Consider the following 26579-nt stretch of genomic DNA (forward strand, 5'->3'; position numbering starts at 1 on the left):
TAAAGGATGATTTAATCTCAAGATTTTAAATTTAATTACATCTTCAAATACCCTTTTTCCGAATAAGGTCTTAGTTACAGGTTCCTGGAGTTAAGATGTAGGTATATCTTTTGGGGAGCCCCATTCAACCCAATATCTCACTATCAGCTAGTGGCAGCTGTTTGTTTCTTATTCAAAACGGAAAGGGGCACTGAGTTTAAGTTTCTATAATTGTTATATGATGGGGGAGGGGCCTCCTAGTTGTGAACTCCAAATGCTACTGTACCCATTTACAGTCACCTTTTAGGGTGCAAATTGTGATTGAAAGCTTTTAAACCTTCCCAATCCAAAGCTTACTGTTAACTCCCGTTCCATTAAAAATACGGGATACTCATCCTACATCACCCTTCCAACAGTAACTCCAAGTCAATTTCCCTTTTCAGGAAGGCTACCCACAGTGATGGCAAGTAGTCAAGATGGTTTCTGTGCAAGCCTGTTTATTCATAACTCAGTATCTGATGAGGCAACCTTCTGATCAGTGGCAGTGACAGGTGGAAGCAGTGGATGGGGGGAGAGCTATTTAGGAGGTATAGGATTATAGGGCTTGGTAAACAACTGGGCATATTCGTGAGAAACGGGGAAGATCCAGAAAAGCCTCCAAGACCTGAGTGAGCAGGGTAAGTTGTTGCGTTCAGTGTTGAAAATGCTGAATATGAGGAAGCAGGAGCTCACCCGAGTGGAAAAAAATCATTAAACTGATGTCTGATGGATCTCTACCTTTTTTTTAAAATTACAGGGTATTGGCTTTTGTTGTTGTTGTTGCTGTTTTGTTTTATAAGGAAAGATATATTGAGAATATTTTTAAGTCTATCATGCAGGGTCTGAGCTGCATCTTTAAAGTTTTAACTCAACATTCTACACACAAAAAATCAATATTCTACAAACAAATGTCCCCTAAATATGATGATATGCACCAGCAGCTATTATTTTTTAACTCCAAGATATATTCTAAATATATGTAATGTTCTTTGATGCTTAGGATATTTTGCCTGATTCTTAATTTTTATTTAAGTTTTAAAAGAATGTGGGTATTTTAAAATTTCCCTCCATGTTTTCCTTTTCCATATTTTCACAAATTAAGCATTCAGAAACAAGCAGTCCATTTATAACTTATATTCTTTTCTAGCCCTTCTTACTCATTACTTATATTCTTTCCTAGCCCTTCTAACTTACTCACTCTCTTAAATCAGTGAGAAGAGAAACGGGCTTTGTTATTGGTTTTTCTCTTTTTTATAAGGGTGAGAACTATACTTAGAAAGTCTTTCCTCCTAACTTCTTTGGAAACAGTGACATTATTGTATTTATTGTGAATCTGCAAGTATGACATTGACAACTTTGCACTCATTGTTGTCTTTCAAATTACTCCACTTTTCACACCCTTTTAGCAGATGAAGAACTTACTAAGGTGGCTCTAGAATTAGTATTATAACAATCAATGTATTAGGATAAGTCCTTAATATTTTATTCTATTTTTTAAAAATTATCTTTCTATATGCTTTTTTACTTTATATATTTTATATTATGTTTTGGTTCAAATATTTAAATCAAGATTGTTAGGTGGTCATGTTATTTTTTAATATGCCTTCATTTGAATAAACATATGCTAAAAAAAGTGAAAAGTGAAAAAAAGTGAAGTTTTAAGGGAAATAAACATTGAGGTTAATGGAGTTCTAGCTTTTTTATGACAGTGAAACACCAACAAGTGTATCCACTTAACTTCCCACCAAAGTAGCTGATCGAAAAATGGTAGGGAATAAGACTTAATTCAGAGCTGGATAAGAGAGTCTATTTAGTGAAAGGCCACTGTTGGCCAATGTATCTGATGCCTAATTATACTGACATACTAGAGGAAAATGTCCTAGCATTTCTATTAGGAATTTGAAATGAAATTCAGCATCAAATCAAATATTAGTGCTTGACAATTCCTTGTATTTCTATTTTGCTATGAAATCCTTGAGTCATTTTCATGGGAAGAGTGATGTCAACATGAGTAATGTTTTTTGAAGCAGAAAAACATGATATTCAAAAATGATATTGACTTCCTTTTTTTCTTATTAAAGTTCTCCACTAGCAATTGAAGCCAATAAATGATGCTTGTTATACATATGTGAGGACAAAGGATAGATTCAATTTCATCCTTAGGTCACTGACATTTGTAATTGTTAACATTTTTGTGTGAATTTACAATGTTATAATAAAAGTAGGGAGAACAGCATCCAAAGAATATCTTGTCCAGTAGGATCAGGAGCAGGTTATGATGGGAGGAATTCTGGTACCTCTTAAATAAGTCTGACTTCTCCACTAATAATATTCAAAATTTATGCTTTGGGAAAAGTTTAGTGCTGTAGGAATTTTTACCTTAAAGAGCACATATTGGTCTTTAGACCCCACTGTTTATAACTAATATTGTACAGAAATTGCTTTTAAAGCATACATTCTTCCAAAACATACACAGTCTTATAACTAGATTTTATATTGAAATATTCAGCAAGTAGATGTGATCACACGTAGACCTTGTGATTTAAAGCTATAGGAAAGGTATCATCCAGATTTAAAATTCTGGTTGGATTTAAAGAGCAGCAACGATACGAAAGGAAGATTTTGAAGATGATGACAGTTAAATTATACTCATAGATAAAAATAACCTTGACAAAGACTCAAATTTGGCTGAATTTTAAGTGGAAGTTTGTATCAATTACAAGGGAAAGCTGCCCCACAGAGAAAAGTTGACAATAAAAAAAGGCATCCTAACCTATTTTGGTTAATCTTACCAGTAAAGACGATGGGCAATCTGGATGCTTTGCAGTGAGCGGTGTAACAGAAGTTGCACTAGAGAACTTTCAAGGTTCCATTCAAACTTGACAGCCTGAAATAAGAGATACAATTAGTTTCCTTTTTTTTTTTTTTTTCTCAGTAACAAAATTATAGCAGAATACAAAGGGACCTAAGAGTCTTGAGAAAGACAGGGAAAACAGCATCAACGTTTTAACAAAATGTTTATATTTGATAGCTTTATTAGCTGGTGTATAACTAATAACAGAGCATACACACAACACACAACTGGGGTTGTGTAGTCTGCTTCCTTTCCTTATTTTTGCTTTAGTATCACAGGATAATAAATAGGAGCAGGTTGTTGGTGGAGTTCAACCATGCCTAGGAAGAGAATCTTGGCACAAAAAATAATATCATGAACAGTGTCTTGGATATAAAAATGGCATTATTAAGCAGTAGATGTTTCTCTTCTTTTGGAGATGAAATTAATACACACTCAAAGCCTTAACTGAAATCACCAACTGAGTATTAATCTGCAGGCTTTGAAGCTTTCCTTATGGGTTTCAAAGCTGACTGTTGCCACCATAATTCACCCATCCCCTAATCTCCCATGCCTTCATCTGCACTGGGAACAACTTTCTAATGTTTTCTAGTATACCCAACCTGGTGGGAAACACAATCATCAATAGCAACCTTTGATCTCCTTAGGGACCTAATTCAGACCTCCACCCACATTCTATAGGGACTTTACCATCGGCAGTCAGTATCTGGGCCCCCATCATCTCAGGAATCTGAATAAGTTGTGAAAATGAAAGTCAGGTTTTCTTCCTATCTTTCTAAAAATGCTTATTCCTGCTTGAGAAGCAAAGCTTCTACGGTTTGTTGCCCAGTAAGCCATTTAAGTCTCTCACACACACACACACACAAACACACAAACACACAGACACACACACACAGAGTTTAAGCCAGGTTTTATATCACAGTATAGACAGCAGAAAAAAGTGGGTACAACATTCATTTAACGCACACCTGAAGAAACACCTCAGTATGCTAACCATCCGCAAGGATGGGAACGTTTATGAATTCCCAAAGTGTGAGAATGTCAAAGATGATTTCAGAAAATTTGCATAAACTCTCAATGTTGTCTGAATATATAAAGACCATAATGTGTGTTGTCTTAAACTGCAGTTGCAGGCTTCTTTAATTTACATGCTAATACTGGACTGACTAGACCACGGGTTGTGTTCATGCCCTTATAGTGAACATATCCTATGAGCATATGACCAGGAGAGATGTCTCAGAATTTACTTCTGTGCTTGTCTTTTAGCTTTCTTTTCAGATTTCCCTGTGGTTTCTTTCTGAACCCAGTAACTACTTATTGATCTTGAATTGCCGTCCTTGCTTCCAAACTCCCTGCTCACTCTGTCTACTGCTACAATTTCCACCTGCATCCTGCCTCACCATCTAGGAGGTAGGCAATATTTTTGGTGCATACTGCATTATTTTGAACTCTCTTCTGGAAACCTACCTGCATTGTTACGGCCTGTGGTTTGCAGTACCTCTGGGTCTGTGTCTTATTTGATTTCTAGCTATAAGCCATACCTTCTGTTTTCATTATGGTCTTAAAGTCCATTCTTATTGCTCTTTAATATAGCCTGTTTAATTCTAATAAAACAATGCATAACAAAAATTACATTATTCCAGAAAATAATCAGCAGGGTAGGATTTTTTTATGTCTTGGAAAGTTTTTTTTTTTTTTAACATATTTATTGGAGTATAATTGCTTTAAAATGGTGTGTTAGTTTCTGCTTTATAACAAAGTGAATCAACTATACATATACATATATACCCATATCTCCTCCCTTTTGCGTCTCCCTCCCACCCTCCTTATCCCACCCCTCTAGGTGGTCACAGAGCACCGAGCTGATCTCCCTGTGCTATGCGGCTGATTCCCACTAGCTATCTATTTTATATTTGGTAGTATGCATAAGTCCATGTCACTCTCTCACTTCGTCCCAGCTTACCCTTCCCCTTCCCCTGTCCTCAAGTCCATTCTCTATGTCTGCGTCTTCATTGCTATCCTGCCACTAGGTTCATCAGACCTTTTTTTTTTTTTAGATTCCATATATATGTGTTAGTATATGGTACTTGTTTTTCTCTTTCTGACTTACTTCACTCTGTACAACAGACTCTAGGTCCATCCACCTCACTACAAATAACAATTTCATTTCTTTTTATGGCTGAGAAATATTCCATTGTATATATGTGCCACATCTTCTTTATCCATTCATCTGTCGATTGACACTTAGGTTGCTTCCATGTCTTGGCTATTGTAAACAGAGCTGCAATGAACATTGTGGTACATGACTCTTTTTGAATTATGGTTTTCTCAGGGTATATGCCCAGTAGTGGGATTGCTGGGTCATATGGTAGTTCTATTTTTAGTTTTTTAAGGAACCTCCAAACTGTTCTCCATACTGGCTGTATCAATTTACATTCCCACCAACGGTGAATAGGGTTCCCTTTTCTCCACACCCTCCCAGGCATTTATCGCTTGTAGATTTTTTGATGATGGCCATTCTGATTGGTGTGAGATGATACCTCATTGTAGTTTTGATTTGCATTTCTCTAATGATTAGTGATGTTGAGCATTCTTTCATGTGTTAGTTGGCAATCTGTATGTCTTCTTTGGAGAAATGTCTGTTTGGGTCTTCTGCCCATGTCTGAATTGGGTTGTTTGTTTTCTTGATATTGAGCTGCATGAGCTGTTTGTAAATTTTGGAGATTAATCCTTTGTCAGTTGCTTCAATGCAAATGTTTTTTCCCATTCTGAGGGTTGTCTTTTCATCTCATTTATGGTTTCCTTCGCTGTGCAAAAGCTTTTAAGTTTCATTAGGTCCCATTTATTTATTTTTGTTTTTATTTCCATTTCTCTAGGAGGTGGGTCAAAAAGATCTTGCTGTGATTTATGTCATAGAGTGTTCTGCCTATGTTTTCCTCTAAGAGTTTTATTGTGTCTGGCCTTACATTTAGGTCTTTAATCCATTTTGAGTTTATTTTTGTGTATGGTGTTAGGAAGTGTTCTAATTTCATTCTTTTATATATAGCTGTCCAGTTTTCCCAGCACCACTTATTGAAGAGGCAGTCTTTTCTCAATTGTATATTCTTGCCTCCTTTATCAAAGGTAAGGTGACCACATGTGTGTGGGTTTATCTCTGGGCTTTCTATCCTGTTCCATTGATCTATATTTCTGTTTTTCTGGCAGTACCATACTGTCTTGATTACTGTAGCTTTTTGTATAGTCTGAAGTCCGGGAGCATGATTCCTCTAGCTCCGTTTTTCTTTGACAAGATTGCTTTGGCTATTTGGGGTTTTTCGTGTTTCCATACAAATTGTGAAATTTTTTGTTCTGGTTATGTGAAAAATTCCATTGGTAGTTTGATAGGGATTGCATTGAATCTGTAGATTACTTTGGGTAGTAGAGTAATTTTCACAATGTTGATTCTTCCAATCCAAGAACATGGTATATCTGTCCATCTCTTTGTAACATCTTTAATATCTTGCATCAGTGTCTTATAGTTTTCTGCATACAGGTCTTTTGTCTCCTTATGTAGGTTTATTCCTTTTTGTTGCAATGGTAAATGGGAGTGTTTCCTTAATTTCTCTTTTAGATTTTTCATCATTAGGGTACAGGAATGCAAGAGATTTCTGTGCATTAATTTTGTTTCCTACTACTTTACCAAATTCATTGATTAGCTCTAGTAGTTTTCTGGTAGAGTCTTTAGGACTCTCTATGTATAGTATCATGTCATCTGCAAACAGTGAGAGTTTTACTTCTTTTCCAATTTGGATTCCTTTTATTTCTTTTTTTTCTCTGATTGCTGTGGCTAAAACTTCCAAAACTATGTTGAATGACAGTGGTGAGAGTGGACAACCTTGTCTTGCTCCTGATCTTAGTGGAAATGGTTTCAGTTTTTCACCATTGGGAATGATGTTGGCTGTGGGTTTGTCATATATGGCCTTTAGTATGTTGAGGTAAGTTCCCTCTATGTTTACTTTCTGGAGGGCTTTGTCATAAATGGGTGTTGAATTTTGTCAAAAGCTTTTTCTTCATCTATTGAGATGATCATATGGTTTTTCTCCTTCAATTTGTTAATATGGTGTATCACATTGACTGATTTGCATATATTGAAGAATTCTTGCATTCCTGGGATAAACCCCACTTGATCATGGTGTGTGATGCTTTTAATGTGCTGTTGGATTCTGCTTGCTAGTATTTTGCTGAGGATTTTTGCATCTATGTTCATCAGTGATATTGGCCTGTAGTTTTCTTTCTTTGTGACATCGTTGTCTGGTTTTGGTATCAGGGTGATGGTGGCCTTGCAGAATGAGTTTGGAAGTGTTCCCCCCTCTGCTATATTTTGGAAGAGTTTGAGAAGGATAGGTGTCAGCTCTTCTCTAAATGTTTGATAGAATTTGCCTGTGAAGCCATCTGGTCCTGGGCTTTTGTGTGTTGGAAGATTTTAAATCACAGTCTCAATTTCAGTGCTTGTGATTGGTCTGTTTATATTTTCTGTTTCTTCCTGGTTCAGTCCCGGAAGGTTGTGCTTTTCTAAGAATTTGTCCATTAATTCCAGGTTGTCCTTTTTATTGGCATATATTTGCTTGTAGTAATCTCTCATGATCCTTTATATTTCTGCAGTGTCAGTTGTTACATCTCCTTTTTCATTTCTAATTCAGTTGATTTGAGTCTTCTCCCTTTTTTCTTGATGAGTCTGGCTATTGGTTTATCAATTTTATTTATCTTCTCAAAGAAACAGCTTTTAGTTTTATTGATCTTTGGTAGTTTTCTTCATTTCTTTGTCATTTCTCTCTGATCTGATCTTTATGATTTCTTTCCTTCTGCTAACTTTGGGGTTTTTGTCTTCTTCTTTCTCTAATTGCTTTAGGTGTAAGGTTAGCTTGTTTATTTGAGATGTTTCTTGTTTCTTGAGGTATGATTGTATTGCTATAAACTTCCCTCTTAGAACTGCTTTTGCTGCATCCCATAGGTTTGGTGTCGTCGTGTTTTCATTGTCATTTGTTTCTGGGTATTTTCTGATTTCCTCTTAGGTTTCTTCAGTGATCTCTTGGTTATTAAGTAGCGTATTGTTTAGCCTCCATGTGTTGGTATTTTTTATAGATTTTTTTCCTGTAATTGATATCTAGTCTCATAGCGTTGTGGTCGGAAAAGATACTTGATATGATTTCAATTTTCTTAAATTTACTGAGGCTTGATTTGTGACCCAAGATATGATCTATCCTGGAGAATGTTCCATGAGCACTTGAGAAGAAAGTGTATTCTGTTGTTTTGAGATGGAATGTCCTATAAATATCAATTAATTCCAACGTGTTAAATGTATCATTTAAAGCTTGTGTTTCCTTTTTTATGTTCATTTTGGATGATCTCTCCATTGGTGAAAGTCGGGTGTTAAAGTCCCCTACTAGTATTGTGTTACTGTCGATTTCCCCTTTTATGGCTGTTAGCATTTGACTTAGGTATTGAGGTGCTCCTATGTTGGGTGCATAAATATTTACAGTTGTTATATCTTCTTCTTGGATTGATCCTTTGATCAGTATGTAGAGTCCCTCTTTGTCTCTTGTAATAGTCTTTGTTTTAAAGTCTATATTGTCTGATATGAGAATTGCTATTCCAGCTTTCTTTTGATTTCCATTTTAATGGAATATCTTTTTCCATTACTCACTTTCAGTCTGTTTGTGTCCCTAGGTCTGAAGTGTGTCTCTTGTAGACAGCATATATATGGGTCTTGTTTTTGTATCCATTCAGCCAGTCTGTGCCTTTTGGTTGGAGCATTTTATCCATTGACATTTAAGGTAATTATCGATATGTATTTTCCTATTACCATTTTTGTAATTGTTTTGGGTTTGTTATTGTAGGTATTTTCCTTCTCTTGTGTTTCCTGCCTAGAGAAGTTCCTTTAGCATTTGTTGTAAAGCTAGTGTGGTGGTGTGAATTCTCTTAGCTTTTGCTTGTCTTTAAAGGTTTTAATTTCTCCATCAAATCTGAAAGAGTTCCTTGCTGGGTAGAGTAATCTTTGTTGTAGGTTTTTCCCTTTCATCACTTTAAATATTTCCTGCCACTCCATTCTGGCTTGCAGAGTTTCTGCTGAAAGGCCAGCTGTTAACCTTATTGGGATTCCCTTGTGTGTTATTTGTTGTTTTTCCCTTGCTGCTTTTAATATTTTTTCTTTGCATTTAATTTTTGATAATGTGATTAATATGTGTCTTGGCATGTTTCTCCTTGGATTTATCCTGTATGGGACTCTCTGCGCTTCCTGGACTTGATTAATTATTTCCTTTCCCATATTAGGGAAGTTTTCAACTATAATCTCTTCAAATATTTTCTCAGTCCCTTTCTTTTTCTCTTCTGCTTCTGGGACCCCTATACTTGGAATGTTCGTGTGTTTAATGTTGTCCCAGAAGTCCCTGAGACTGTCCTCAATTCTTTTCATTATTTTTTCTTTATTCTGCTCTGTAGTTATTTCCACTATTTTATCTTCCCGGTCACTTATCTGTTCTTCTGCCTCAGTTATTCTGCTATTGATTCTTTCTAGAGAATTTTTAATTTCATTTATTGTGTTGTTCATCAGTTTGTTTTTCTCTTTAGTTCTTCTAGGTCCTTGTTAAATGTTTCTTGTATTTTCTCCATTCTATTTCCAAGATTTTGGATCATCTTTACTATCATTATTCTGAATTCTTTTTCAGATAGACTGCATATTTTCTCTTCATTTGTTTGGTCTGGAGGGTTTTTACCTTGCTCCTTCATCTGCTGTTTGTTTCTCTATCTTGTCATTGTGTTTAACTTACTGTGTTTGGGGTCTCCTTTTCACAGGCTGCAGGTTTGTAGTTCTCCTTGTTTTTGATGTCTGCCCCCAGTGGCTAAGGTTGGTTCAGTGGGTTGTGTAGGTTTCCTGGTGGAGGGGACTAGTGCCTGTGTTCTGGTGGATGAGGCTGGATCTTGTCTTTCTGGTGGGCAGCATTGCATCCGGTGGTGTGTTTTGGGGTGTCTGTGACCTTATTCTGATTTTAGACAGCCTCTCTGCTAATGGGTGGGGTTGTGTTCCTGTCTTGTTAGTTTTTTGGTATAGGTTTTCCAGCACTGTAGTTTGCTGGTCGTTGAGTGGAGCTGGGTCTTGGCGTTGAGATGGAAATCTCTGGGAGAGCTTTCACGATTTGATATTATGTGGAGCCGGGAGGTCTCTGGTAGACCAATGTACTGAACTCTGCTCTCCCACCTCAGCGGTACATGGCTGACAGCCAGCCGGAGCATCAAGACCTTGTCAGCCACATGGCTCAGAAGAAAGGGGAGAAAAAAAGAAAGAAAGAAAAATAAAATAAAATAAATTTATTAACATACCAATTAAAAAATAATTTTTAAAAATAAAAAAATTGTAAAGTAATTAAAAAAAAAAAAAAGGACAGACAGAACCCTAGGACAAATGGTAAAAGCAAAGCTATAGAGACAAAATCACCCGAAGTAGCATACACATACACACTCACAAAAAGAGAATAAAGAAGAAAATATATATATGTTGTTGTTCCCTTAGTCCACCACCTCAATTTTGGGATGATGTCTTGTCTATCCAGGTATTCCAGAGACGCAGGGTACATCAAGTTGATTGTGGAGATTTAATACGCTGCTCCTAAGGCTGCTGGGAGAGATTTCCCTTTCTCTTCTTTGCTCGCACAGCTCCTGGGGTTCAGCTTTGGATTTAGCCCTGCTTCTGCATGTAGGTCGCCTGAGGGCATCTGTTCTTTGCTCAGACAGGATGGGGTTAAAGGAGCAGCTGATTCAGGGGCTCTGGCTCACTCAGGCCGGGGCGAGGGAGGGGTATGGAATGCGGGGCGAGCCTGCTGGCGGCAGAGGCCGGCGTGATGTTGCACCAGCCTGAGGCGCCGTGTGTTCTCCAGGGGAAGTTGTCCCTGGATCACGGGACCCTGGCAGTGGCGGGCTGCACAGGCTCCCAGGAGGGGAGGTGTGGAGAGTGACCTGTGCTTGCACACAGGCTTCTTGGTGGCTGTGGCAGCAGCCTTAGCGTCTCATGCCCGTCTCTGGGGTCTGCATTGATAGCCGCGGCTCGTGCCTGTCTCTGGAGCTCGTTTAGGGGGTGCTCTGAATCTCCTCTCCTCACGCACCCTGAAACAATGGTCTCTTGCCTCTTTGGCAGCTCCAGACTTTTTCCCGGACTCCCTCCCGGCTAGCTGTGGCGCACTGGCCCCCTTCAGGCTGTGCTCATGCAGCCAACCCCAGTCCTCTTCCTGGGATCCGACCTCCAAAGCCCGAGCCTCAGCTCCCAGCCCCCGCCCGCCCCGGCGGGGGAGCAGACAAGCCTCTCGGGCTGGTGAGTGCTGGTCGGCACCATTCCTCTGTGCGGGAATCTCTCCGCTTTGCCCTCCGCACCCCTGTTGCTGCGCTCTCCTCCATGGCTCCGAAGCTTCCCCCCTGCCACACCCCGTCTCTGCCAGTGAAGGGGCTTCCTAGTGTGTGGAATCTTTTCCTCCTTCACAGCTCCCTTCCATAGGTGCAGGTCCCATCCGTATTCTTTTGTCTCTGTTTTTTCTTTTTTCTTTTGCCCTACTCAGTTTCTTGCCTTTTGGGAAGTCTGACGTCTTCTGCCAGCGTTCAGTAGGTGTTCTGTAGGAGTTGTTCCACATGTAGATGTATTTCTGATGTATTTGTGGGGAGGAAGGTGATCTCTACGTCTTACTCTTCCGCCATCTTGAAGGTCTCTCATGCTTGGAAAGTTTTAAAGTCAGGGTGGAGCACCGAAGTGTAAGGGCAAACCCCACAATGAATGTTTTGAAAATTCTTCCCAACTTTCATTTATTTTCCAGTCACATTATAGATTTTTTTCCATCTCACATGAGTTTATAATCATCATTTTTAATTAGGGAATAGTTGCAACGTTACTTATCTTTACCTCTGTGTATCCGCTATGTTGGATCCTGTGTGCACCTTGTCTACGAATTTGCATTTACAGGCATATGGCTCTCAGCGACATTCCTGGTGCCAAGTGTTATTGATTCAGATTGGGGTTTTTAAATGGATTTAATCTATATAAACTTTTGTAAAAACTTACTTTTTTGAGTTGGGTTAGATATAGCAGGTTGCCCATATTCATGAGGCATGAGATGAATAGTGTTCCTGCAAGTTGCATTAATCTTCATTTTCACTACACTATCCTGGCAAGCCTAGGGAAGTCACAACTATAAGGAGTGGTAGAAGCAACTGTATGGTATATATATTTCTAAACCAGCTCTCTCTTTAGGAGGCCTTTAGAGAAGTGCATATTCTGTTTGTAAAGTAACATGGTATTCAAGTCTATTCATAGAAGCTCCCCACTTCAGTCTTAGGGTCTCCTGTCTTAAATTCAAAACCTGAGGCACCTGGCATTTAAAATAGCTTGTAACTACAACCTGACATTTCAGATAAGAAAATACCTGTGTTAAAAGCAAGACAAAAGAAAAACATAAAGACCACTATTTTTAGACCTATTCAGCATTCAGTATACAGTTAACTTAGAAAAAAAATCATTGCTTATATTTTGGATATTCAATCATATATCAATACATGCCCATTTGTGTAATTGTTTATATTTCAACATATTCAGACTAAATCAATCCTTGATCATATTTCTAGATAAATTTATATTATTTTCCAAAATTACTCCAATATTGTGATATTTGATGTCATAAAAGTGTACTATCTGGCAGCAGAATTTGGTTATTAGAAATTACTTTTATAAAATCTATAATTAATATTAGAATATGGGAAAAGCAAGAAAAATATTATGAGCAGATGCCTAGTAAATGACTATTTTTTACATAATATTTATTTGGTTAATTTTTAATTGTTTTATATATACAGTTGGATACAAATATTTTATCACAAGCATTTCTATTTTTTTCTAATTAATAAGTGAAGTCGTTTTCTAAAAATTTTCCCTTTTGGTGTTTATATACCTTTTTTGTAACTGTAACCAATTTTGGCTAGAGAATGTCTGCTGTACCCATATTGACATATGATCTATAATTTTTTAGCCCCCTGGCTGGCCAAATTGCAATTATCACTTTTATGTAGTCTACTGTTGATTCACTGGGAACTGTTTTAGAGAATTCTTGGTTAAAATCCTGGAATTCCTTGGCAACTCTGCTGTTCTTACCTGAACTAGCTGTGGGAGATATTCCAGTAGTTCATCATTCAAGAGGTTGTCTAACTGTTGAACTGCCACTTTACGAATTTCTTGATCTGGAAAACTAATACAAAGTAAATATATCTACTAAGCTGTTAACAGTATAAAATAATACATGAGAAATATCAAGAAAACAGAGAATTAATTTCACCCCCAATGCATTAGATAAAATAATAATCTCACAATCAATTAAGATGTTCATTAGCACCAAATAATCATTCTTTTTTCATATTCTGTATTCTCCTATGAACTGCAGTAGAAAGTTGTTTTGACTTTCAGATCCCTGCCAGCTTTCCTGCCTATAAAATGTGGATTATAGAATATAAAAGATATTTTCTAAAATATATGAAAATCTTTGCTTATTATTTAGCCATGTATTTATGAAAACCAGAAATCTAAAGTATCTTACAATAAATAAGCACAAATAACTTAATACAGTTAAATCTTACTAGATGGTTAAGTTCTTGAGGGTAACTATGCCTTACTCATTTTTGGACTGCAAATGCCTGTTGTAAGATTTAGCACCAATTAGACACAATAAAAGTTTGTTACTGAACTAAATTTAGTTAGCATTTGAAACCCTGTAGTCGCTCTTCATATTGGCAGGTCTCTCATCTGTGGGTACATAGGGTTGACTGTACTACACCATTTTAAATAAGGGACTTAAGCTTCTGCATTTTGGCATCCGCAGGGGTCCTGGAACTAATCTCCTGAGGATACTGAGGGACGACTGTGCTCCTCCGATGGGCTCCTCCGACTGCCATTCTCTTGCTCCATCAGTAGAATTAGATTCAATTATCTCTAGCTCCTGGGAAGTGCCTAGATATAACTTTGACACCATACTTAGATGTAGATTAGTAGATATAACAAGGGTATTGATAAGAGCAATTAATTTTAAACAAGTCAAAAAATTAGTATGTATAATTTAAAACTTGAAGGAAACTTTTTATAGTAATTCACTTAAAAACAAAGACATGAATGAACAAAACCCCCAAATCCTTTTGTATGGGAACAAACAAAATGCTTTTCAACCAGTCAGGTGAGAGCTCTAAAGACTGGCTCTCAATACTGTGGCGGTCAGAAAACTTTAAAGTCTCCAATGCCCAGTCTCTTTTCAACATGTCAGGTTACTGAAGGGTGAAATGAATACTACGCAGCTACAGTGTAAAGGAAAAAATGGCATTACTCAGTATCTCCCAACTGTCCTTGATAGCAGTTTGAAATGCACTGCTTAAACAGGTTACATATTTTTTCTTCATTTAAACTGAGCATTTTAATTGCAACAAGAATTTCACTTCCCAGGTTAGTCATCCAAAACCCTTATTTCTGACCTGCAAATACTTTTCCAATAATTTTCTCCCTATGAACATTCTAGCAATAAGACCTAGTGAGAATGTAGTCCAGGCACATCTCAAGAAGTACCGCTAAGGTCAGAAGATCTTAGCATAGCATCAAGCACAGATGGAGAGTAGAAATGGTGTAATAAAAATGCAAAGCTGGAAGAAGGTCAGCTTGTTTTAGCACACTAAGACTTTATTTTCTCCTAACGAAATGTGATTGACTAATTTATTATTCTCAATTACTAAACCATTTGTCTGTGGCTTGTAGATGTCAAGGTCAGTTTGAGGACAGTTTGAAGTCTTAGAGGGAATAGTTAGTTGGTATATTTTGTTGCCTCAGTGATGACTTAGGTCCGATACTAGTCATCCATGCTTTCCTGTGTGCCTATTTTACCTTATTGATGTGAATGACAACAAAGAAGGAAAAACAGAAAACAAACATCACAACAAAACAAAAACCTTTGGTGAACACTATACTGGTAATTATGTATTTATTTCCAAACACTAGAAGGTAAACACTCTGAAAGCAGAAAAATTTTGCCTGTTTCATTCATATATGTGTCCCCATTGCCTCTAGATTGGTGGACACTCTCCACATATTTGAGAAATATCTAAATTGAATTAATTATCATTCCACCTAAAACATCTCTACTATCAGACTTCTGTCTTGCAGTCTGTGTTATCACCTTTCTCCAGTCATGTAGGCCTGAAATTTTAATGGTTATATTTTCTCCCTCTTTGCCCTCTTCGTTGAATTCTTCCCCCTTTCCATCTGGTGAAATTCTATTCATCCTTGAAGTCAAAGCTCAAGCATCAATTTACTGGTGAAGCTGTCCCAGCCACTTTCTAGCCCCCTGTTGAGTTCATCACACCCTTCCTTATGGGATTCTATACGCATGGTTGAGGATAGGCTCAATCATTTATATCCCTAGTCCAAGCATAACTGAATATATTTGTGGAATTCCTAGTAGTCTCTTATCTTTATATCTCATCAGTTGCCAAGTTCTGTTGATTTTTCTATCCCAATGGCTCTAGCATCTACACTTGTTTCAATTTCTTCTGCAACTGTCTATGCTAGGCCATAATTATCTGATGCTGGTATTAGCATTTTTCATAGCAATACCTCATAAAATTTCCTGAATTATTTTGTAAGTTCATTTCTCATAAACCATTAAATGGTTTTCTATTTTCAAAGGACCTCTCAGGCCCATACTATTCATTTAGATATTCAAGGCTGGCTGAACACTCCAGATTTTTCTACTACTGTAATACTGAATAAACTGCTCTGGCTCATTGCATGTTATTTTTATTTTGAAAATGCTATGCTCATTCTCACCTTTGTGAGCACTGTAACCTCTGCTTGGAACACCCTCCCTTCTCTTCTTAAAGTTTTAGTCCTCCTTCAAAATGTGGATCAAATCCCCTTGAAGGCCACTACGCCAATCTTTAGCAATCACTTCTCTGAACTCCAAGGGCCTTGAGTGGTTAAATCCACAGGGCAATTAGGATATGCTAGTGTGTATTAGGATTTATCATTTTATATATATGTATCTTCATTCCTCAGCTAGTGAATATATAAACTGAAGATAAAGATTGTTCTATCTTTTTTTTATTTCTAGAATTTAGCACCATGCTCCATACATGTTGAGTGATTAATAAAAATGCATTGGCCATGAAGATAATAATGAAGAAAATCATACTATGGAGCCCATCTTATTTCTTGTGCTCTGAGATAATTTACATTGGTAGCAATAGGCTTAATTCCACAAACACCACTCATACAAATTCCAGATTTTTTTTTTCCTCTCAAACAGTAAGAGAAAAACAAATCTGAAGGTAATGGAAAAGAAGGGTTTATTTTCTTTTTTTTCAGGCTCCTCAGGAACAGGAGAACAAAAAACTAGTAATATCTGTATAGTATAGTCCAAAAGGAAAATTATATATTGTATTAACATGTGCAAATGCTGGGAAGAATGTTTTTGCACCTTCATAGAAAGGAATGTCTCTTTTTATTCATTACTGTTACTTGAAGTTCAGGAAGAAATTGGAAGAGAAATTGCCTGGAAATGAACCACAAGACATCTTGAGATGTGACTAAGGCCTAACGACATTAAAACATATCCAAATATAACTTGAATTTGACTATTTTAGGAAGAGTTGGCCACATTAAAAGAGACGCTGGCAGTGTTGGTGAAGTTCCTGGGAAATGGGCTCTTTCATATATTGCTGGCAATATACGGGAACATGTATTTGAAAAGAATCTTTAAAACGTGCTTACTCCTGGATATAGCAATTCTACTTTGGGAATTTTTCCTAAGAAAATAATCAAAGGTGTGTGTGAGGATATATGTATGCAAACAAAATTGGAAATAATATAAATATCTAAAAATAAGCAGTTAAGTTAAATGTGCTATGACCATATGATAAAATACATGCTGTCATTAAAATATTAAAATAATATTTAATAATGAGAATATTATGAAAAAATTGTGCAATTTGTGCAGTATAATACCATTTAGAAAAATGTGTGCATTTTTCCATATGCTTAACAAAAAAGATGGAAAAGGAAGGAGCAAAATATGAATACAAAATTTCTGAATGGAAATGTCATGGATGGCTTTAGTTTTCTTTTTTATGCTTAGTTTTTCAAGTTTTCTATATGAAAGTTCTATTGGTTACTAAAAAATAATAATTTTTAAAGTAAGTCTCATTCAATTAACTATGAAAATATATTAATAATTGCAAATATATTACCACTAGAAAAAAGATCCAAATCATATGTCCTTTTAAGAGTGCACATTGTTGAGTAAAAGAACAAGCCTCATATCTTGTAGTTGATTGAGAATATTCTTTTAACATGATAGGCCCAAATAGGGATCTCTGCCCCTGAAGAATTTATGCTTAATACCTTTTCAGGGCCATGAACTTAGCCACAGATCAATGGACAAACATGTTCCACAAATCCTGGCATTTCTTTCCTGTGATGTTGTCTGAAACTATTTAAACATTCTTTGGGGATATAGTTGTTGGCATTTCATGCTCAGTAACTCGCTCCTCAATGAGGTGAGGGCTACCCATATTAGTTCTCTGACTGTGGTGTGATATTTACACACTGAAATGTCATATGTATCAGAAGAACTGCAACCTATTTTGAATTTTCCACAAGCCAGGTTGTTGTACTTTCCAATGACCTGATTTGCTTGAAAAATAAGTATAATTTTTGCTGATAATAAACCGGAGCCACTCTCTAGTGACCCTGCTAACCTTGGGATTACTAATTACTGTAGGCATGGACATAACACCTTGAGTCTGGGGAATAAACAAAAGTCTCGTTAGAAGATTCATCAGGCTTATGTCAATTAGGTCCTTGTTTATATTTATAAGAAACTTCCTTATAATCAATAAGAAAATAGATAATTTAAAATGTAATAAATGGAGATCTGTTTTGAGGTATTAAAAGGATACAAGATCAGTAAAATTCCATTACTTGTTGGGGAGGAGATAATGTAAGGTGAAACATATTTTCATTTATTATGAAATTTAAAAAAATTAGGCATAACAAGAGTCCAGTGAAATAATCACTTATTTAAGGTTATTCATAATTTTTTAAATGTCCATTTAAGTAACTTTACGCTATCTAATTTAGTTTCCCAAGCATCTCTGAATAGAGGAGCAAAAAAACAATTATGGTCAAAAGCAAAAACATCAAGACTGGCTTACTATTCAGTTTTATATGAGTTTTGTGAGCAGTGATTCTATATATTCAGGGTTTAGTTGCTTCCGAATTGAGCTAACAATTGCATCTCTGGGATTTCTAAAAGGACAAGATACCATAGCTAAGGTAAATATAACTGTGTATGGTAATTGTTAAGGAATTACCTAAAAATAGCTTACTGTCCAATGACGACATTTGGACACAAAGAAAAAATACTCCTTGAAGACTGACTGTAAAAGTTGATAGAATCTAAGATGTGGCAAAAACCTTCAAAATGTGAAAAAATTAAGTAAAATTAAAACAACTTCAAGATAAACATTTTTCAAAGAAACTTCAGTGAAATATCAACTCTATATTTTGCCAACAATGTAGGGTAAACACAAAGTTTAAAGTCAAGCAGAGAAATAAGTTGGAATTGAATCTTTACATGGGCAGGAAAGGAAGAGTATCAAGTACTTAGGTAATTTTTTGGCTCAAGGTAGAAGCAGAAACTGACCAGTGGTTAGAATTTGCTGTACAATAAAAGTTCTCCAATTTATTTTTTGGTATCCGGACCCTTTTACACTCTTAAAAATTACGGAAGATTCCAAAGAGTTTTTGTTTATGTGAGTTATGTCTATCAACAATAACCAATTAGAAATAAAACCAGGACATTTAAGAAATATTTATCAATTCATTTTATATGACATTAATAAACCCATTACTGGCTAACATGAACATTATGTTTCTATGAAATATGTCTATATTTTCACAAAGAAAAAATTTAGTGAGAAGAATGATCTTGTTTAACATTTTTGTCTCTAATGTCTGGCTTAATGGAAGACAGCTGAATTCTCTACCTGCTTCAGCGTTAACTTTGTTGCAATATCGCATGTCATGTAGTCTCTGGAAAATCCCACTCTACACTCATGAGTGAATGAGTGTGACAAAGAGAAATGACATCTTAGAATTATTATGGAAATAATTTCAATCTTGTGACATCGCTGTAAACATCCTTAGGACTATAGACATCACTTTGAAAACTTTGGATATACAACATAGTTTTGGCATGTGTTATTGTAGTGGGGCCATAAGTCAAGGAATCAGCACTTGTGCCCTGTTTCTAAGATAGCAGCACATCAACTTATGTCTTCCCTGAATGAAAAATTGGCTTTGCAGTCATCTGACTTGGGAATTGTCATTCCTCCTCTTTTCCCTCAAACATTTATAATTTCTCTCATCTCAGAGGGCTATAGGAATATCACAAAGGATTCAGACAAGCTTCAACAGGACCAGTGGAATTGTGAAGTGAAATTTCAACAGAAAAATACATCTTTCAACTTTTTCCATTTGACTTGTTATTTTGTCATTTCTACTTCTTTCTTATTTTCTTTCTTTTTCTCTTTCGTTCTTTTTCTAGTTTGAAAAACGATATAGGGTCAATACCTTACTCAAAGAACTTTTGAAGTGACAGGTGAAAGCCAAATGCAATGTAACAAATGACCTTTAAAAAAAGCAGCTTGGAGTAAACTGAAAAGCAAAGAAATCTGAGGTCAAATTTAAGTGTAACAGAAATGTCAGACTTCTGAAAACACACTAAGAATTCAGGCAGAACGCCATGAGGCTATTCACAGTTAAAAACCCCAATGTCAGGTTAGAATTAGAAAACCATCAGAAGTACAGAACTGTTTTTCCAACAGGTTTTGAGTCTGATGACACACTCAGCATCAACTTGGAAGAAATATGTCAATATGAATATCTTTGCTATTTTTCAAAAAACAATCAGAAGTGACAGAAGAAATTTTTTTCTGGGAAAAATGGTGAATAAGGCTTCTTTAAGATGATCGTCAACTTCTATCTACTGAATAATTCATGTTCCTTCAAAAATTTTCACATGATTACAAAATATTAGAATTCAAGGTAACTTGGAGACCTGGTTCAACCTCGTGATTGTACAGATGAAGAAACTGAAATTCAAGAGAGTCTGAGCTGTTTTCCTAAGGTCATTCATGGTGACACTGCAACTAGACTCCAAATATCCAGAATACTAGGTCAGTTTTTCTAGCAAGGGCTTCTAATCTTTTGACTAGATATTATCATATATGCTTATATGATATGCACAAGACTAATTTGGGTGTATTTTTAATTTTATTTCATTCTAAGTGGATCAAAGAGACATATAATAGTGAGCAGTGTAATTTGTCTGTTTGGATCGGGGCATTGATCCAGTCATGAACCAAAAGGAATAAGAATGTATCATAGGCCCAAAGGGACATAGGAACTGTACAGACATTTCCTGATGGATAGTCTATGGTCTTATGCATGGATATTGGGAATTAACTATATAGTCATGGTATTAATTAAAATTATTATTTAAAATTAAAGAATAGTTATTGATTTTGTTCCTCTTTATGATTGCATTTTGATTTTACTTATAGACAAGCTTAGAAAGGTCCTATCTTAAGCAAGTGGTGCATTGAAAGCACAATGGAGAGATTTTGTGTTTGGATGCATTAGACGTTACATGCAAAAGCAGCATGATGTTAAGAAAAAAAATAGGGATTTTGAATCTAAATATAAAGGTTCTTCTTATCTTACACCCTCTCTCTCTAAACAAATTTATCTGCACCCTTAACTTAATTCCCATTCTTCTCTGGATGATTTCCAGATCGGGGTCTCTAGCTTAGATATCTTTGTTGAACCACCACCAGTCATCTCAAGCACACCTCAAAGCCAACATACAAAGCCTGAACTGCAGGGTTCTTGTTCTTCTATAATCTATTTGTCACCCAGCGTGCCCCATCTTAGGGAATGCTTCTATTATCCTCCTACTTACATAAGACAGAAACCTAAAAGTAATCCTTGACACCCCTCTTTTTCACTACTCCTCCCCATTCAATCCTGTCATTTTTACTTCTAAATGTTCTGATTCTCTTCATTTTATTATGTCACCACCACCACCACCTTCTAAGGCTGACTTGCCATTCTCAGACACCTGGACTACTTCTGTAGCTTCCTAGCTCATCTTCTCTCATCTACTTTTGCTTCCCTCACCAAATCCATGTTTCACTCAGAAACCAGAGGAATCTTTGAAAGATGAAGATCAATTCAAAATATTCTCTCACTGAGAATCATTTATGGCCTTCCTGTTGCTATCAGAATAAAGACCAAGTTGCTTAACATGGTCCTGTTTAGAAGACCTTAACATGATCTTCTAGTTCCATCTGAACATATCTGTTCATCTTATATCACACACTCCTTCCCTGGATTCCAGGCACACTGGCTGTCTTCCCGTTTCTTAAACAGAGTTTCTGCATTTCATAGATTCCCTCTTCCCAGGAAGCTCTTCTCTTACTCTCCTTTTTCACCAATTCATTCCCACTCATCTTTGATCTGAAATCAAACATAACTTCCTCAGGGAAGAATTTTCCCACTCTGGAGAAAAGATTTGGTTCCTTTATGTTATCATGGAACCATGTGCTTTTCACTCAGAGCTGTTATAACACCTGTTATTTTACATTTATAATTTGGTAGTGGCCTATTTCTCCCCACCTCCAGTAGACTGCAACTCCATAAAGGCAAGATTATGTATCTTTTTGCTTAATATGCTTGCTTCAGGGCCAAGCATAAGTAGGCCATCAATAAGTACATATTGAGTGAATGAATAGACAAATTGGGTTTCAATTTCTTCATCTGTAAAATGGGGATCAGTAAAATGGAATTTGTAGATGATGGTAACAATATTAAAGAGATTGTTTTATAGGTCGAATCACATAACATATTGTAAAAGAGCTTAATAAGTAAGCTATAAGTCATTATTCCATTGTCAAATATTTATTAAGTTGCTAACTCTTTTAACATATACATTTTGACAAGTGAATTTAAGCTTACTGAAGCTTACTAGAAATGAAATTGTTCCCATGAATTTATTGATATTTACAATTTGACACTGAAAAAATCTGAAAACTCTAAACTCTCTTAAAAGTATAGTTATGATGAAGAGGATAATGATGATAAGAATGATTATCAGCATTTACTGAAAGCTCTCATAAGTACTTTATCCTGTAAGGTACATGATGCTTATTACTCCCAAAACTTGTCCAAGGTCATTCAAGTAATAAGTGACAGAGACAGATATGTTTGATTTCAAAGCTTATATTATCAACCATGAAATATGGACGCAACTCCAGAAACTCTTCAAAAGTACACAAAGGCAAGATACATATCTTTGGGTTTATGCACGTCTATGTTCTTCATTTTTAGTATATCACCTTGACTCTCCCTTCATGGAGAATACTGAAACTTTCACATTTTTCTCTTCCATATCCATAGTTATCTAAAATCATATTCATATTTTTCCTTCCCTCCCAACTGAGAGGAACAAGTTACTCTCTTCCTCTCCTTGATAAAATTTCCATTTGTATTTTTGGTCCAGGTTGTTGGCTGTTGGTGCCATCTCATTTTGTCAGTTCACCCATCCCTGTTTTCTGATCTTCCCTTCATGCATCTTTCATCTCAGTTTTTAAACATGCTTGAAGCTCTTTTATTTCAACAAACATATGAACCCCAAACATCAAAATCTTTTTCTTACCTCCTCCAACTTTAGTGATCTTCTTGCCTTTACTAGCAATCCTATTCCAAGAGGCACGATTTATTTTTCTCCATTTCCTCTTCAAGCCTTGAAGTATGGCATCCAACTTCACTACCCAAATCTGCTCTTTCTTCTATAATTCGTCTTGGTTAATGATATAATTATTTATCATTTACCCAAATCAGAAAGCTCAAAGTCTTCCTTATTTCCTCTCTCTTTTTCACTTTCCTCTGAAATGTTTCTCAAATCTGTTCTGTAAATTTCTACTGATGCCTTGATCAGGCCCAGACCATTTTTCAAGTAGACTATTTCAATACTTGCATCTATCTAATATCCTTGCTCTTATTCTATTCTTTTTTCAGTCCACCCTTCACAATAATTCACAGAATTATCCTTGTATAAAATAAATCTGATTGTATGACTCCCATTCTTAAAATTCCATGGGCTGCAGTAAAGTTAGTTCCTAGTAATTACCTGACTCATGAGGCCCCAAATGACCTAAACTGAACCACTCTTTTCAACCTTGTCTCCCAGTACAATTCCCTTCTAATATTATATTAAATTACTATTCTCTGAACCTCCATAACTGTGACCATGCTAGTCTTTCTTCCTGGAATGCCATTTTCTCTCTTCTCTGTTCAGGAAATTCCTATGAATGTTTCAAGTCAGAATTTTATTCCTTTGTGAAGCTTTTCTTACTTTCCCTGAGAGAATTTGCCTCTCTCTTCCTTGGGGGCATACAGCACTTAATACTTTGATTATAGTATAGAGTATATTGTGTGATCTTCAGTTTGAGTCTTTCCCTCTAAACTGTTTAGAGACAGTCATTATGACCTATTCGGCTTCTTTGATTCATTGCATGCCAATTTTCATGTACACATATTTTTGCTCAATAAATAAATAGAAAGGATACACCATCGTCCATCACTTGATTACTTAGTCAGATGTGTAAGTTATAACTGTCTACCTTTTCCATATTCTATTCTGCCTGCTTACAATGCTAGTTAAGAATGGTTTTAGCATACATTAATTAATCTTTACAATAAAGAATATAGTGGTTTAGTGCAAACATTTTTGTGGAACATTTTTCCAAGGAAACTGATTTTGAAAGCTAAGGCACTGCCTATTAAGTATTGCTCTTTTTCCTGCAAAACAATAATTTCACATCATGTAGGATGGCAAGTTCTGGTACCTTGTCAAATTTTTATTTAAGCTTCTGATGTAATCCTCTGATGCCAATTTAGAGTTACTATTTTTAAATGAATACTTCCCTTGAACTGCCTTCTAATTCCTTGGGTAATTTCTGCTTATTATTAGTAGTTGAATAGTTGCACCTGGGCACCAGGGTTCAAGAAAACAGCAACCATCTGCCAAGAACTACAGACCTTAGTTAGCCCTTGGTCTCTGGTATTCTGACAGTACTGCCTTCTCTAATGGAAGTATCAGTACCTGGTGAACACACTGCTAACACTCAGTCATGGAAATATTAACACCCTATGGCCCACATGAGCTAAATCAAATCTCAACATGTCTCTTGCTAAAAATAAGCCAAAAGGAGGTGGTGAACCTTCAAACAGGATTAAGTAATCAACAATAGTAAAAATTATTCAAGCTAGAAATGGAGCACACCAGTTCTCAGGAGGTTAAGCCATTGAAAAAATAAGACTATTCAAAGGAGAAAAAATACAGACCTCTGAAGAACTCACCCTGACAACTCACTTAACAAGCACAAACTGTTTGTTCTCAGAGAAGTCAGCTTTTGAATTTAGAGAAGTTGAAAGGTTCATTTCTGGAAACAGCTTGTCCTCAAGTTTTTTAATAGTTCAGTTAAACTGAGAGTGGGAGTCATAGGATAAGTACAATGGAAATACTCCAACCTTTGCAGTGACCTGTTTTGATGCATGATAAGGAACTGTTCAATGTGCAAATAAATCCAGTTTCTACTAAGTTCCCTGAATGACACTTAATAAACAGCACTCTACTTTGAAACCAGTCCCTATAACCTCTAAAAATCTGGTTATTCAGAAAAAAAGAAATTACACAGTGAAGTAGAAACATCCAAGCATAAGACGGTAAGTACTGCTATTTACTATAATCAAACTACTTTAGGATAGTTTTATTTACATATTTAGTATGTAAACAAATAGTATGTATTTATGTAGGAAGGCTGTAAGTCAATAGTGTTAAGATTGCAAGCTCCAAATCTCTGGATTTAACTCTAGCTCCTTAACTTACTAATGTCAGTTGGGCAACTTAACCCCAGTAAGCCTCAGTTTCCTCAATGGTAAAATTGGAATAATAATAGCATTTGCCTTAAGGTTATTGTAGATAATAAAATGAGGTAGTATTAAGGAGCACTAAGGAAAAATCTGATCTTTATATTTAAAACATTAAGTGAATCAAATAGATGTTCAGCATCTCTTTAAGTAGAGAAGGCTCCTATAAACAGAATTATGCTTAGTTATCAGGAATCAGAATTTTGAAGTCCATCTAGTGAATCCTCTTATTTTATAAGCAAGAAAACTAATCAGTCTTACAGGCTTCATTCTGACAAAGATTTTTGTAAGAAATATTACATGAACTTAACAAAAAATATTAGTTAACACATTTAAATGTCTTTAAAATAGACCAAGGTACATCTTAATAAAACAATAAGTTACCAAAAAAAAAAAAAAACCAAAAAAAACCCCACCAGTTAATGCTTTAGAAACTTTAGAAAGTTGTCCCGTAAGAAAATTATGCTTTAGAGATATAGTCATAGTTTTTACCTTTACAATTACTCTTTAAATATTTTTAATAGTTTTATAGAGATATAAATACCATACAATTCACTCAGAGTGTACAATGTAATGATTTTTAGCATGTTTCCAGAGTTGTGGAACCATAACCACAAAAAGAAACCTCATATCCATTGGCACTCATTCCCTATTTTCCCCCTCCTCTAGCCCTAGGTGATCACTAATCTACTTTCTGTCTCTATCCATTTGCCTATTCTGGGCATCTCTTATATATGGATCATACAATATGTGGTCTTTTGTGACTAGCTTCTTTTGCTTAGCATGTTTTCAAGGTTCATTCATGTTGTAACATATATTAATATTCGTTCTTTCTTATTATTGAATACTGCTACATTGCATGGATAGACCACATTTTATCTATCCATTCATTAGCTGATGGCCATTTGAGTTGTTTCTACTTTTTGGCTATTATAAATAATGCTGGTCTGAACATTCATGTAGGAGTTTTTGAGTGAACCTACTTTTTATTTATCTTGAGTATTAGCTAGGAGTGGAATTGTTGGGTCATATGGTAACTTGATGTTTAATATTTAACAAACTGACAAATTGTTTTCCAAAGTGGCTGCCCCATTTTACATTCCCTTGAGCAACATATGAGATTTCCAATTTCTTCACATCCTTGCCAATGCTTATTGTCTTTTTGATTATAGCCATCCTAGTTAGTGTGAAGTGGTATCTCATTGTGGTTTTCATTTATATTTCCCTAGTGGTTAATGATGTTGAGCATCTTTTCATGTGCTTACTGGGCATTTGTATATTTTCTTTGGGGAAATGTTGGATCCTCTGACTATTTATTTATTTAAAAAAATATTTATTTATTTGGCTGCGCCTGGTCTTAGTTGCAGCACATGGGATCTTCGTTGCCGTGTGCGGGATCTTTGTTGCGGCACGTGGGATGTTTTAGTTATGGCATGCAAACTCTTAGTTGCCGCATGTGGAATCTAGTTCCCTAACCAGGGATCGAACCCGGGCTCCCTGCATTGGGAGTGGGAGTCTTAGCCACTGGACCACCAGGGAAGTCCCCCTCTGACCATTTAAAAATTGGGTTATTAATTGTTTTGTTATTGAGTTGTAAGAGTATTTATATATTCT

At 36.0% G+C, this 26579-nt stretch overlaps 1 protein-coding gene across 3 annotated transcripts in view; it reads right to left on the bottom strand.

The window, feature by feature from the left end:
• The window catches only part of PIK3C2G (phosphatidylinositol-4-phosphate 3-kinase catalytic subunit type 2 gamma), a 357132-nt gene that overhangs the window by 223872 nt on the left and 106681 nt on the right, over window positions 1-26579 (bottom strand). For all 3 annotated transcript variants that reach the window (XM_061204611.1, XM_061204610.1, XM_061204612.1), the window contains 2 exons: window positions 13035-13128; window positions 2811-2905 (listed from right to left, as the gene is read on the bottom strand). In XM_061204611.1, coding sequence (XP_061060594.1) covers window positions 2811-2905; window positions 13035-13128 — 189 coding nt within the window. The remainder of the gene's footprint in view (window positions 1-2810; window positions 2906-13034; window positions 13129-26579) is intronic.

Source organism: Eubalaena glacialis, chromosome 11 (assembly GCF_028564815.1).
Source record: "Eubalaena glacialis isolate mEubGla1 chromosome 11, mEubGla1.1.hap2.+ XY, whole genome shotgun sequence".
In the NCBI taxonomy this organism is placed as follows: Eukaryota; Metazoa; Chordata; class Mammalia; order Artiodactyla; family Balaenidae; genus Eubalaena; species Eubalaena glacialis.